A 13,204-nucleotide genomic window follows, 5' to 3' on the forward strand; every position below is an offset into this window, starting at 1 on the left:
CAAAATAACAAAGGTTAAAATAAATTAAACAGGGGAAAAAAAAGAAAATGCAGTGAGATCAAGTCAGTGCCCCACTTGCACCCTGGCTCAGAGCTTCAAAGTAGCATCCACCTCCTGTGAGCGGCAGTTGGGCATCTCAAAGCTCAGGGCTCACATCTTCGTTCTCCTGGGCTCCTCATCCCCTTGGGGTCATGGGGAATTCCCACGATGGTGCACATCCCTGTGAGTGATGTGGGACCCTGCGCTCACCTGCTGCCTCCCCGTGTGCTGCAGGTGGGCAGGAAACTCCTCATGGAGAGACTCCACACTCAGCTCAGTGCCTCTGCTGGCTCTGCTGATTTATATAGATCATCAATATGACAATTATATACACCTGCAGATTTAATTACCTCCATTTTCGTCAGGCAGAGACAGATTTATGCCTCTATTCAGTTCCTGTAAATCTGAAACAAGCCTGACTAGACCCAAAAGCCCTCCCATTGATCACCGCGCTCTGGCTGGTCTCTGGCCCTCTTGACAAGCTCTTCTCTCAAGAGTGATAAATTCAAGATACACAGTCAACTTTTCCCCTTCTATGTCTGTCTTCTCTATTTTTTTTTTTCCAGTTTCCTTCTCCCCATCATCTTCAAGCATCTCCACAAACTTGAAAGTGGAGCTTGAAATTGGGTAAGTGCTTCTAAGCACTGAGGTGTTTATGGCAGTGAGCTGCAGTCTGCTCTGCCTCCAGGGACTCATCCTGCCCCAAGTTGAGTGCTAGTCCATGCTGAGGAGTTGGGAAGAGGTGGACCACCTCTTGGAGGAACTCCTGGCAGGGTTATTTAGGTCCCATCAAAACAGTGTCTAATTCACCCAACCTCTTGGCCTCAGCATAACGAGCACTTAAACAAATTAGCTTGCAGGAGCGGGCTGGAGTTTACCCTTGAAGTCTGTGTCACTGCTGTAATGCATCCCCCTCCCTCCCCTGCCTGTCCCACCACTGCTGCTGACCTCGCCTGTACGATATGCTCTGATGTCCCACTAATGCCTGCCAGATGGTCTGTGGTGGCCGGCCATTGCTGTTCCTGCCAGCCCATGATGGATATAAATAGCTGCTCGCCTCCCTGTGAAAACTGACTTGGGAGGCTGAAGGTAATCTTGGCAGGTGTCTTGGGCTTGTAGGGTTTGATGGTGTGGAGGGCTTGGAGGTTGGAGAATTAGGAAAAATTAGAAAAAAATATGAAAAATTTCTTCTCAGGCGTAACAGTGGTGCATTGGCATAGGATGCTGTGGGAGGTGGTGGTGTTACAGAACTGTGGGGATGTGGCACTGAGGGACATGGTCAGTGGGCATGGTGTGGATGGGCTGATGGTTGGACTGGATGATCTTAGAAGTTTTTTCCAACCTTTACGATTCTATGATTTGGGTATGGGATGTCCCAAGGGAAGCTGTGAGGTCTCCTTTCCCCAAGGAAAGGCCACCGTTGGAGGAGCAGAAGGCCTCAGGAACTCCTGAAGAGACACATTGGTGTGGCCTTGGTGGCACCTGGCTGGACCTGCAGCTGCCCTTCAACCCCAAGGCACTGGGAGGCGTGGAGAGCAGGTTGTGGTGCCTTGGAGCTCATCTCCAGCAGCAGCGAGTGGCTGATAATTGGGGAAAAAATGTGAGAAAGCATATATTGTGTGATCCCCAAGGTTTGTGCTGCTGGTATTTCTAAAGCTAGCATTTATCTGCAGGCTGTCTGCCTTGGTTGCTGCTGGTGGGTCTGTCTGCCTTGAAATCGGTTCCTTTCTCCGGGCTTTCATGCTTCATGGTGGATGAAACAGAGCCTTTTGTTAGTTTTTACATTCCTAATTCTCGCAAAGTGAGAAATAGTGAATAATCATTGCCATTTCCACTGCTCCGCTGGCTTCATGATTTTATGGGCTTTTATCCTCTCCCTGCTCAGTTGTTTGTTTTCCTTGCTGAGTACTAACACAGTTGGTTTCTCCTCTCCGCGGAAGAATTTTAGACCTCTTGTCGTCTTTGTGCTCCTCTTTTGGAGCCTCCTTTGCTGCCTCTGTCATGAGATGGCTGACCTGAATACTGCTGGAGATGGGCGTGCTGTCATCAACATGGAATTTCACCTGCCCACTTTCTTGCCCACTTTTCTCTAGCACTTCACAGCTTTAGCTCTGAAGTACCTAAATTTAGCATTGGTGACCAGCTTTGTCACTCATTTCCTCTTCCAGAGTGCTTCAGAACAGCCGAGGTCCTGACAAAGAGCTCTGTGGGGCTCCTTGGTAACCTCCTTTCCTTGTGAAATGTGACCTTATTCCCCCCCTGCATGGTGGGCTTCCAGAGGACATTCCCTCTTGTGACATCCCGACTTAGATTCTCTTGGAAACGTTGAGGATGGATTTTGACAAGGCCTCTTTGAAGTGAGTCCATCAAATTGGATCACCCTTATCTACTGGTGTATGGTGTTGCATGACCCACATCTATCCATACAGCCAGCTGGTTCCTCTAACGGATTGACCAGGGCAGAAGTAGAATTTACTGGTCTGTAATTTCCACTTTCTTATGAGTTTGGGATCTTGTCCATCAAGGTTTGTTCCACCAGCTGGGGTGTGTCAGAGTTCAGTAGTTGTCCTCCTGTTCTTGTAGTTGAGCACTCACTGGAATGAGGGGTTCATACTCTACATCTCGTACATCTGTTGTGAATCCTCCTCCAAGAGCACTTTGCCCTTTGGCCATGATGCTTTCTAAGCTCATTGCCAAGCAGTAGAGAGCCCAGCAGAGATGACTGGAGAGCTATGGGGCTCTTCAAGCCCGTAGAGACAAGCAGAGCAGGATCTGGTGGATGGTGGCTGTAGATTACTGAAGATTAAATTGCATTGGGCTTTGCTGGGAGGCAATGTAGCCAGGGCAGTAGCTTTTCTTGGCTGAGAACTTTTCCATCATTTGGGCTCTTTCTGTGGAGACCTGGGCTTCCCTCTGGAGGAGATGATGTGATGTGATGGCATTGCAGGGTGTTGGGATGGGATACCTACTACAGGCGTGGTCCTTTCCAGGACATAAATATAAATGTTACATTTCTTAAGTTGCTGGCATATATTTCAATGTTATGTTGTGGGGTGTGTTGTTTTGTGTTTTTTCTTCCATGTGATTGTAAAGCAGAGGTACTTTCCTGAGTGTTGGTCCAAGACATGAGTTTGTTCTCATCCCACATCTCCTATCTTGTAGTTATGGTCAATGGGACCTTACTAATAAAACAAAAGTGAAAACCAAACACCAACAAGTATACCAACTTGCTTATTGCAGCCCTGTACATTAGCCAAATTTTTCCCAGCTTTTGGTCAGAATTGACAGATGTGGTGGAAAAATCTCCTTGGAAAGGATGTTTTACAGGTGTGGTTGAGCATGTCCTTGGGTCTGCAGCGAAGAACAGGGCAATGGGATGTGTCACGTTGTTGGGCCAACAGCTGTGGAGCAAACCCAGATGACTCGTTTTTGTTAATGATGTATCAGTGTCCTTTGCTCTGGAAGCAGTGGTGTGACACAGTGTCACTCCAGGAGTGATGGAGGGCTTTGCTATTAAAGAAAGGGACAAGTTAGGACTGTAGCATATTTGGGATAAAAATCCCATTTCAAGGTAAAACACAAGTACAGCTTTGAAAAGGAACTCCTTAATGACCTTCCCAAAAGCAAAGGCACCCTATGTTTCAAGGAGAAACCCGGTTAGCTGTCAGCGTTGCTACAGTAGCTGATGGCTTCACGTGTACCAGCCCCAGGTTTGGCATCATGGTGGGGTGACGTATTGGACCCAGGTTGTCCTGGGTCTATGGATCTTTCTGAAATTTTGCACAAAGTGCCATCTCCTGTGACGCAGGTACCTAACAGATAGGGTGAGACTTGTGTTTGCTGGTATGGAAAATCTGGATTGTCTTAGAAAGGCAGCATGACCTACAGAGCAAGCTGGCTTTCCTACCTGAGCCCGGAGAGGGGGAAAAAATTGCAAATAAAATATGAATAGTCAGCAGTGAATGGATGAATGTGGTTTTTGTTTAAGCAGGCCAATAAAAAAATGCGAGTATTATCCCATGAAGGATGTGTCAGTAAAATCTCAGAGGTAAAAAAAAAACCTGCTTAAATATCAAGATATGCATTTTGGACATCTGAATTGCCATGAATCACATCCTGAGGTTCCAGCACAATGGCTCGTGGTGGGATGGGCTCCTGAGTTGCTACAGGCTTTAGAGACCTTTGGACCAGGGCTTGCTTCAGCTGGGGTAGAGCTGTTTAAAGGATGCACGAGGTTCAGGCATAGAGTAAATGCACAAGCTAATGGGGAACTTAAATAAAAACACAGTTGGGTTCCGATGGAAGATAAGCCAGGTTTAAATGTTAATGAGGAAGTATAAGTCCAAGTCAAAAGCTGCACTCTGCAGAGACTGGCGTTATGGCAGAGTTCATTTGCCTAATCAGAGGCATTTATTAGCGCAAAATGCTTCCAAATGGAAACAAAAAATCTGTTTTACCTTTTCTTTTCCCCTCAAAAGATTGCGTTTGTTTTTAGGGAGTGCTGTTCTTCTTGTGTGTTTTCCTCTCCCAGCACATTTCATGGTCTTGGTAATGGCTCTGTGTCAGTGTTGGGCGACACTTCTGACATTGCAGGGGTTTGAGAGCATTGGCTCTGCATGCGCATGCAGTATTGGGCTGCTACAAAGCAACGTGCAGAGCTCAAGGACAGGTTTTGCTGTGGCTTGGGGTGGCTGTCCCCAAGAAAATGAGGTTACTGGGGTGATCTATATGCAGCAGGTGTAGCTCCACTGCTTCCAGCAACCCCATCCAGACTTTCCTGCTCTCCTCTCCTTGGTTTGCTCTTTTTGCTCACAGATGCTCTGAGAGGGGAGCACCGCAGCCACTATGTTGAACACATCTGCTGGGGTCTGTGGGGCTGCTGCTCCCATGGATGGGAAGGACCTGGACCACTCTTGATACCAGGAAAACACAGCACAGCGTAATTAGTGGTGTCCTACAGTTATTAACCCCTGACCCAGGCAGGCTATTTTTTAACAGAGGTGCAAGAAGTTAATACTAGTGCTAATGGCTTCACATCCAGGCCTTAATGAAAGCCATGCAGGGACAAGGCCTATCATCAATATCTTTCAAACTTTGAACTTGAAATTATCCTCTCCCTGCTGCCATTTTTTGGCTTTCTGTCTTCTTTCCCAACCTCCTCTGGGGTCTCCAGGACTGTGTTTTTTTGGGCTGGTCCATGAGGTTGACATTCACCAGCCGTAACGTAGAACTTGATCCCCATCAGCACTCCCAATAAGTGGCCCCAGTGAGTCACAGTAGCATGTCCCATCAGGTGATGAGATGTCTGCTTGGAGAGCAGGAAAAAGATAGAAGTGAGAGGTGCTGGGCTGAGGGATGGGAGAGAAAGAGACAAGGAGGCATGGTTATGGTCTTGGTTTTGGTTATGGTCTTGGTCGTACTTGAGCTGAACTCCAAAAAAACATCAACAGGGCAGGAAAATATTTGTAGATCTATTTTTAAAGTAGAAATAGAGGGGGGTGGGGCAGCTGCAGTGCTGCTAAAACCATCAGGGAGAGGAGGAGGAGGGGGTCTGAGGATGAAGCTCTCCTACCCAGGCTCTGCAGGAGCAGAGGCAATGGAGGAGCCTTGCCCCTCGTGGTGATGGAGAGGTCACAGCCTACCTGTTTGGGGTGATGGGGGCTGATTCCTGGGGTGTTGTCCCTGTTTCTACCTCTGACCTGTATGTGATGCAGCTGCAGGAGGGAGGGTGGCAGGCGGGGGTGGGATCGCGCATGTGAGCCCTGCGGCTCACATGTTGTGCTCTTTTAAAGTAAGACTCCCTTTCTTCATTGAAATACATTATTCTTTTTAGAAATAAGCCTGTTTAAATAAATTTGAAATTATGACAGCCTATTTTAAGGCCTAAATTTACTATAATCTATTAATCATTTAAATAACTTCCATCAAGGAGTCCTCCTCAAATATTAATGAGCTGAAGGGTGCTGCTTTTTCAATGATATGTCAGATCAGGGGAAAACATCTTTTACTCCAGCTTTCTAAATGTCACAATGTCATATACTTAGTATCTATTATTTCCAGTCTTCACAATGGGGGAAATGCTGGTATTTACATTTTTCGAAATGTCAGGACGTTGAGTTCCTGTTGTGCATGAAAGCTCTTGCCTTAATTACTCTTAATTTCGCATTAGCAAGCAGGTGTGGGGAGAATATTTTCTTCAATTTGAGCTAGTTCATTTGAAGTTGGGAAGCCGCGGGGAGTTGAGAAAGCAGGAAAGCTTGTTTTCCCCTTTCAGCCTATGAATAAAGACCAGGTGGGAGAGGAGGAGATGGGCTTTTTCAAACCCTTGTGGCCCCTGGGATCAGACTTTCAAAGGGGATCCAGTGCTGAAACACGCAGCTCAGTGCTTAGAGGGAATTTCAAAAGTGCTTCTGGCTGCAGGGATGCGTACACTCCTCTCAGCTCTGCTTCCCAGTAGCCCAAGGAGAGCTCAGCATCTCTCTGCTTGGGACACTGGAAGCACGCTGATTGCCACCAGAAATACAGCCCGTGCTGAGCAGAAACCGTCTGCCAATTCACTTGTTAATGTTTCTTTTGATTAATCAAATCGCTTTGGAAAGGCTGGACCTGGTTTTTGATGCAGTTCACCCCCCACATCCAGTCGCTAGCTCACTTAAGGCAGCCTAATGAAATTAATTAACGGTAAATTTAAAATGTTGTTTTTCGGCACGATAATTGAATTCCAGTTTTCATTTGAAGGCGGTTTGAGACGAGCAAAATAAGGATGACAATTTGCAAAGTGAGCTCAGGCTAGCTCCCAGTGCCACCAAAGCACACAGTATAAATGAGACCACACTGGACTGACCCATGTGGCAAGGGAGAAGCTCATCTTGCTTTTCATGGTCATGACAGCAAATGCAAATCGTGCTTGCATTTTCAGGAAAAAAAAATAGCTGAAATGGAAATAGTACACTGGAGCTGCAAGATCAAGGCTTCCCATGTGCAGATGGTTAAAGCAGTGCCCATCTCCCTTGGTGATGTGCTGGTGTCACCCCCCACCCCTTCGCTAAGCCTCATCTGTGAACTGGTTTTCAAGAACCTTGTAGATGTGGCACTGAGGGATGTGGTTTGTGGGCACAGTGGGGATGGGTTGGGGTTGGAACTGATGATCTTAGTGGTCTTTTCCAACCTTAATGATTGCATGATTTGATGAAGTTTTGGACCAGATGAGTGAACGTGGTTTGGTTAGGCATGTAGCCTCTGCTGCTTTGCTTGGGTTTCCTCCGGAGCCATCACTGCCCATCTGCCCTAGTGCCAAAGACCTCTAGCTGAAGGCATCTAGAAAGGTCAGGGTCCTTGGGCGGAAGATACAGATGTCAGTGCAGGTACTGGGGCTGTGTCTTGTGTGGGGAGCTGCAGTGTGTGGGCAAAGCCTTGAAAGCTCTGAGCGCACCTTAGTGGGAGCCAGCGCTGCAGGTGCGATTGCAGCCACGTGCACGTTGCTCCAGTCATTATATTTTCCGTTTGCAGTAATTAGCTGCGCAGCCCCAGTGATCCCATTAGCGATCCTGAGAAGTTGTTCCGTATTCTCTGCTCCCTGCGGCTGGGGCTGCATGTAACGTGAAGCGTATGAGCAAAAACTGGCTGAATTAGAGCCTCAGGGATGCTGGCATCCATCTGTGGTGGCACACCATCCCCTGGCTGCTCCCTACACCCACTTTTTGGGGTGAGGTGGATACTCCCCTGGTACCCCCCCTTGTGACCACATTTGCTTTCACAGAGATTTCAGGCAACACAGATGACATCCCATTGGTGCGCTGGCGGCAGCAGTGGCTGGAGAACGGCACACTGCTCTTCCACATCCACCACCAGGACGGGGCCCCCAACCTGCCCGGCTTCGAGCCCACCGAGGAGCCCCAGCCCGAGTCGGCTGAGGAGGAGCTGAGGATCCTGCACATCTCCGTCATGGTACGTGCACCCCTTCTCTTCCTGCTTTGGGATAGAGATGGATAGGATGCTCGAGCACTGGGCTGCATTACGCTTTTCCCACAATTCACATCTCCAAATGACTCACACTCTCTGCCACCAAAATGGAGCCGTGCGCTTCTGCGGGAATCCTTCACCCTGGGCTTTGAAGGTCGCATCCAGCTTAATACGGGGTTAATTCACAGTGACTCTCCTGGCAGCCCTTTGCCCGGGTGCCTGCGCGCAGCGGTGTCACAGTGCCACCGGGCACTGTCACCACCACTTTGCTCAGCACAGCTTCATGCGGGAGTCCCCCGTGCAGAACCACAGGGAAAAGATTTTAATGGCAGAGAAAGGAGAGTGAGGCAGAGATCTGGGGTTGGGAAGCAGGGGGGGGCTGAGTTTTTATTTTTCCTCATCTTGGAAAAGTCTGAAGGACTGACCATTTTTGAGCCACTGGAAGATAATTAGCTGGAGACAATGTGTTGCCGAGGCTGCAAACAGGCTGTTTAATGGTGCCTACCCTAATGAGAGGACTGTAGCTCTTCCAGATTGCAGCCGGAGGCCAGGCTTCTCCTCCATCATTTGCACTTGATTAGTCTCGAGGATAAAAAAAAAAAAAAATCACTGGCAAAGCCAACCCCAAAACACTTTTGGTCTGTTTCCTTATTTTGGTCCCTTCTCCAAGAATGAGAATTGCCTCAGGGAGATGCTGGCCCCGCAGTCAGCCCACTCTGCTGCTGTGGTCTTGGTTTTTTTGATCACTGCTGAATGCCCAGAGCCAGGCAGGAGCATGTGAAATGAGTCTTATTATCAAACTGGTGAAAGGATGCCTGCAGCTCTTGCACCAAAGTGTGTAAGTACAGATTGCATCCTCCCTCTCCCTTGCTTTTCCATCACTCAGCTCTGGCAGCATCCTTTGCCCTGACAAACAGAGGTTGGCTTTTGTGCCTGGGGTCAAAGTCACATGTAGTTTTCAAGGCTGATTTTCTTTCATTCCCGTTTGGTTGGTGAGCGTAGTGTAAGCGAGGGGCTGTATCCATCATGACAGCACTCTGCATGGGGACCATGCAAGAAACCCTCCCAGCACTGGGCCCCAGTGCATTCTTTGCCAAGTCCCAGTGGGAGGGATGAAGGTTTTCTGGGCTCCCATGGATAGGAACTGAGTGAGCACACCCAGGTGGGAATCCATTGCCGATGTTCATCTGTGCTGACAGATATCTGTCCACTTGGTTCCTGCCTGGAGAGACGCATCTGCAGGGCTGCTGGTCTCCTCCACTGCTGGCGTCTCCTCCTTTGTCTTTCTCTTTTTGCTTTTAAAGAAATTTTGGGAGGCGGGCAGCGGGGATGCATTGCAGCTCCATTATCCTGGGAATGGAAGAGGGCGAAGCCATAATGGCCATTAGGGCTCCTTTCCCAGCTCTGTCTCCCGCTCCTCGTTCAATAATTTCCTTAATGTTTTGTCCTAATGGAGCAGATTATGACTACTATTTTATTTTATCAAGAACACCTATTGCATGAAAAGGAAGAGGGGGACCGGAGGCATGGATGGACAGGCAGCTCTCAGCTGGCTCCACGCGCTCTTTCTTCACTATTATTATTGTTATTATTATTATTATTCCTGGCAAACCAGGAGCAAGGAGCCAGCTGGAGCTTTCATCTCACCGCCTCCATCCGCTCCGCAGTGGTGACGTCTCTGAGTGACCTTGGGGATGATGGGAGGTGGCGGGGCTGGGTGTGCCTGGGGCCTCTGTGAGGACCGAGCTCTTCCATTTGGCATTCCCCAAGCCTTGCTTCAGTTGCTGTCCCAAGCCTTCATCTCGCTTAATCTGTGCTGAAATTTCCACAGGATGCCCTGGGAAAATCTGCCGAGATTGAGAGTGACAGCATTGAAAGCGGCTGGAAATGGGTCAGAAAAAGTTGCCCGTAGGAGTGTTTGCCTATAATAAACCCGCTTGCTGCTTTCAAAGACGTTGCGGGAGAGCGCAAACAAACCACGCTCTGCTTTAAATGCTGCTTTTTTATGGCTCAGTGGCGACTTCAAAGCCGGCCCTGCTCGAGGCAGGCTTCACCCCGCAGTGCCGGGAGCTCTTGTTGGTGAGGTCGGGCTGCTCCCAGCCCGCATCCTAGGGCTGTTCTGTGGTCCCTGCTGAGCCCCGCTGCTTTGTGCCTGCAGGGAGGGATGATTGCGCTGCTGCTCTCCATCCTCTGCTTGGTGATGATCCTCTACACCCGGCGGCGGTGGTGCAAGCGGCGCCGCGTGCCGCAACCTCAGAAAAGTGCCAGCGCCGAGGCGGCCAACGAGATCCACTACATCCCCTCGGTGCTGATTGGGGGGCACGGGCGGGAGAGCCTGCGCAATGCCCGCGTGCAGGGCCACAACTCCAGCGGCACCCTCAGCATCCGCGAGACCCCGATCCTGGATGGCTACGAGTACGACATCACCGACTTGCGGCATCACCTCCAGCGCGAGTGCATGAATGGTGGCGAGGACTTCGCCAGCCAGGTCACCCGCACCCTCGACTCGCTGCAGGGCTGCAATGAGAAGTCCAGCATGGACCTCACGCCAGGTCGGGCAGCAGTGGGGCTGAGCTGGGTCCATAGAATCATTAAGGTTGGAAGAGGCCACTAAGGTCATCTAGTCCAACTGTCAACCCATCACCACCATGCCCACTAATCCATGTCCCTCAAACCATGTCCACCTTCTCTTTTCCGCTTCATAGCATATAGATATTTTCCCTTGAGTGTTTTGTCCATTTTTCTGGACATGCGAGATGTTAGTGGCTCTCCAAAAGCCCTTCTGTTGACAGGGTTTGGGTAAGCCACAATGTGCTTCCTAAAACTCTCCAGGGGCCTTCTTCGCAGACCTGGCTAAGCAGAAGTGCCCTGAATGTTAAATCTTAGTGTTTAACGAGGCTTGGTGGATGTGCCGATCCCCTTGGGCATTTGAGGAGCTGCACTGGGAGCAGGCTGGTCCACCATCCTTGTGTGGATGCTGGGGATCGATCCAAGGAAATCTCTTTCTCACCTCCGTTCTGTTTTTCTTTTTTCGGTCTTCTTCCCTGAAAGACGTTGCCTCCAATTCTTCCCGCCCAGGGAGCGATAACGCGAAGCTGTCCCTGATGAACAAATACAAGGACAACATCATTGCCACCAGCCCTGTGGACTCCAACCACCAGCAGGCCACGCTGCTGTCCCACACCTCCAGCAGCCAGCGCAAACGCATCAACAACAAGGCTCGAGGTGCCCAGGGATGGGGTGGGACAGGGCATGCTGCACTGTGCCTGCCCACCCTGCTGCCCTTCGTGGTAATGCGGGGATGGGATGTGCAAAAGTGCTGCCACTGCCGTGACCATGTTTGGTGTCACCCACAGCTGGCTCAGCCTTTCTGAACCCTGAAGGGGACTCGGGGACAGAGGCAGACACTGATCCCCAGCTAACCTTCTACACGGACCCCTCTCGGAGTCGGAGGCGCAGCCGAGGTGGGTGCAGCAGGGTGGACAGTGAGGACTCCCACCTTTGCACTGTTTTCTACTGTCCCCATCTCCTAGGATGCTGGGTTTAGGAGTGCATTTTTGTGCTTTGCAGTGGGGTCCCCCCGCAGCCCCGTGAACAAGACCACTCTGACCCTCATCAGCGTGACAAGCTGCATCATCAGCATGGTGTGCTCCTCCCACATGAGCTGCCCCCTTGTCGTCAAGATCACCCTCCATGTCCCTGAGCACCTCATTGCTGATGGTGAGTGACTGTGGTCCTACAATCTCCAACCTATGCCAGCCATGGGTGGGAGCTGTGACAGAGGGGAGGGGAAATGATGGAGGCGACAGGTGTGGAGTGGGTACGGGACAGAAGGGAAATGTGGGATGGAGGACATGAGTGTGGGCAGAGGGATGCTGGGGATAGGGATGGGCCTGGGATGGTGGGGACAAGTATAGGGTGGAGAGGGGTGTCATGGGATGGAGGAGATGGCTGCGGGATGGAGTGGGCTGTCATGGGATGGATGGCACCAGCACAACACCAAAAGGATGAGTGGTGGATATTGTGGGATAGCAAGTTTGTACACAGGGTGGAGGGGGTGTCGTGGTTTAGAGAAGACAGGCAAGGAGTGGAGGTGGGCTTGCAGGACAGAGGGAATGGGCAAAGGGGTTCATCACAGGGCAGAGGAGGCCTGGGATTCTTGGGATGGAGGGAACCATCGCCGGGGAGAGGGAGAGGGGAACCATCATGGGGTGAAGGGGCACCATGATGGTACAGAGGTGACTATCATGGGATGGAGGGAACTCTCACAGGATGGAGGGCGCTGTGCTGGGATGGAGAGCACTGTCACGGGACACAGGGGACAGCTGCTGATTGCCCCCCGGGCGGCAGGGAGCCGCTTTATCCTGCTGGAGGGCAGCCAGCTGGACGCCAGCGACTGGCTGAACCCGGCGCAGGTCGTCCTCTTCTCCCAGCAAAACTCCAGTGGCCCCTGGGCCCTGGACCTCTGTGCCCGCCGCCTCCTTGACCCCTGCGAGCATCAGTGTGACCCTGAGACCGGTAAGCGGGGGGTGGTGGGGGTCCTGCAGGGCCCCCTGTCCCTGATGTGCACCCTCTCCCTGTAGGTGAGTGTCTCTGCTATGAGGGCTACATGAAAGACCCTGTCCATAAGCATCTCTGCATCCGGAATGAGTGGGGGACCAACCAGGGGTGAGTGTACCCGCAGCACTGTGCCCAGCTTGGGCTGCGGCAGCAAGGCAGGGCTGTGGGAAATCCCCTTTAGTGAAAGAGTTAAAAGCAGCTCAGTGAGCCCTGAGGTCAGCAGGGTGTGGGCTCTGTGGCCACTCAGCAGGAGGGGAGGGTTCTATTGTTCAGAATAATGAGAGCTGAGGCGCAGTGGTGTTGAAGAAGTCATTAGGTTTCAGAGTAAACAATCCCCCAGAGAGCATTGGGACTGCTCCTCTTCCCTTTCTGGGCACTCCTGCATCCTGCACGAGGAGATGTCTGTTCAACGTCCTTGCACCCCTGGAAGTGTGAGAGGAAAAATTTCTGATGTACCCTAGACACCAAAAACCTGCAAGCATGCATGTATGCATCAGCACCTCCAGCCTCTTCCCGTTCCCCTCCACTCACGGTGCCCAACACCCTCTCTGAAGTCATTAGCGCTCCCAGCAGGAAGAGAAAGCCATCAAAGGCTGGCCTCTGCGTCCCTGCTGTGCCTCTGCCTCCCTCTGAGCAGGGCGGG

General features: G+C 50.9%; 1 protein-coding gene and 1 long non-coding RNA gene across 5 annotated transcripts in view; both read left to right on the forward strand.

Moving 5' to 3' along the window:
- Positions 1-13,204, forward strand: part of ASTN1 (astrotactin 1) — a 41,619-nt gene that overhangs the window by 7,028 nt on the left and 21,387 nt on the right. For 3 of the 4 annotated variants that reach the window (XR_002441257.1, XM_021405102.1, XM_021405105.1), the window contains exons 2-8: positions 7,799-7,986; positions 10,160-10,553; positions 11,053-11,226; positions 11,358-11,465; positions 11,572-11,721; positions 12,352-12,519; positions 12,585-12,669. Coding sequence is in view for 3 of the 4 variants with exons in the window: in XM_021405102.1 (XP_021260777.1) it covers positions 7,799-7,986; positions 10,160-10,553; positions 11,053-11,226; positions 11,358-11,465; positions 11,572-11,721; positions 12,352-12,519; positions 12,585-12,669 (1,267 nt within the window). In the remaining variant the exon portion in view is untranslated. The remainder of the gene's footprint in view (positions 1-7,798; positions 7,987-10,159; positions 10,554-11,052; positions 11,227-11,357; positions 11,466-11,571; positions 11,722-12,351; positions 12,520-12,584; positions 12,670-13,204) is intronic. The other variant, XM_021405104.1, reaches the window with a different exon arrangement.
- On the forward strand, positions 605-1,761 carry LOC110402716. The gene is made up of 3 exons (XR_002441258.1): positions 605-666; positions 1,032-1,128; positions 1,448-1,761. It is a non-coding gene; the product is annotated as an uncharacterized LOC110402716 (long non-coding RNA).

The sequence above is a fragment of the Numida meleagris genome, chromosome 7, assembly GCF_002078875.1.
Source record: "Numida meleagris isolate 19003 breed g44 Domestic line chromosome 7, NumMel1.0, whole genome shotgun sequence".
Taxonomy (NCBI): domain Eukaryota; kingdom Metazoa; phylum Chordata; class Aves; order Galliformes; family Numididae; genus Numida; species Numida meleagris.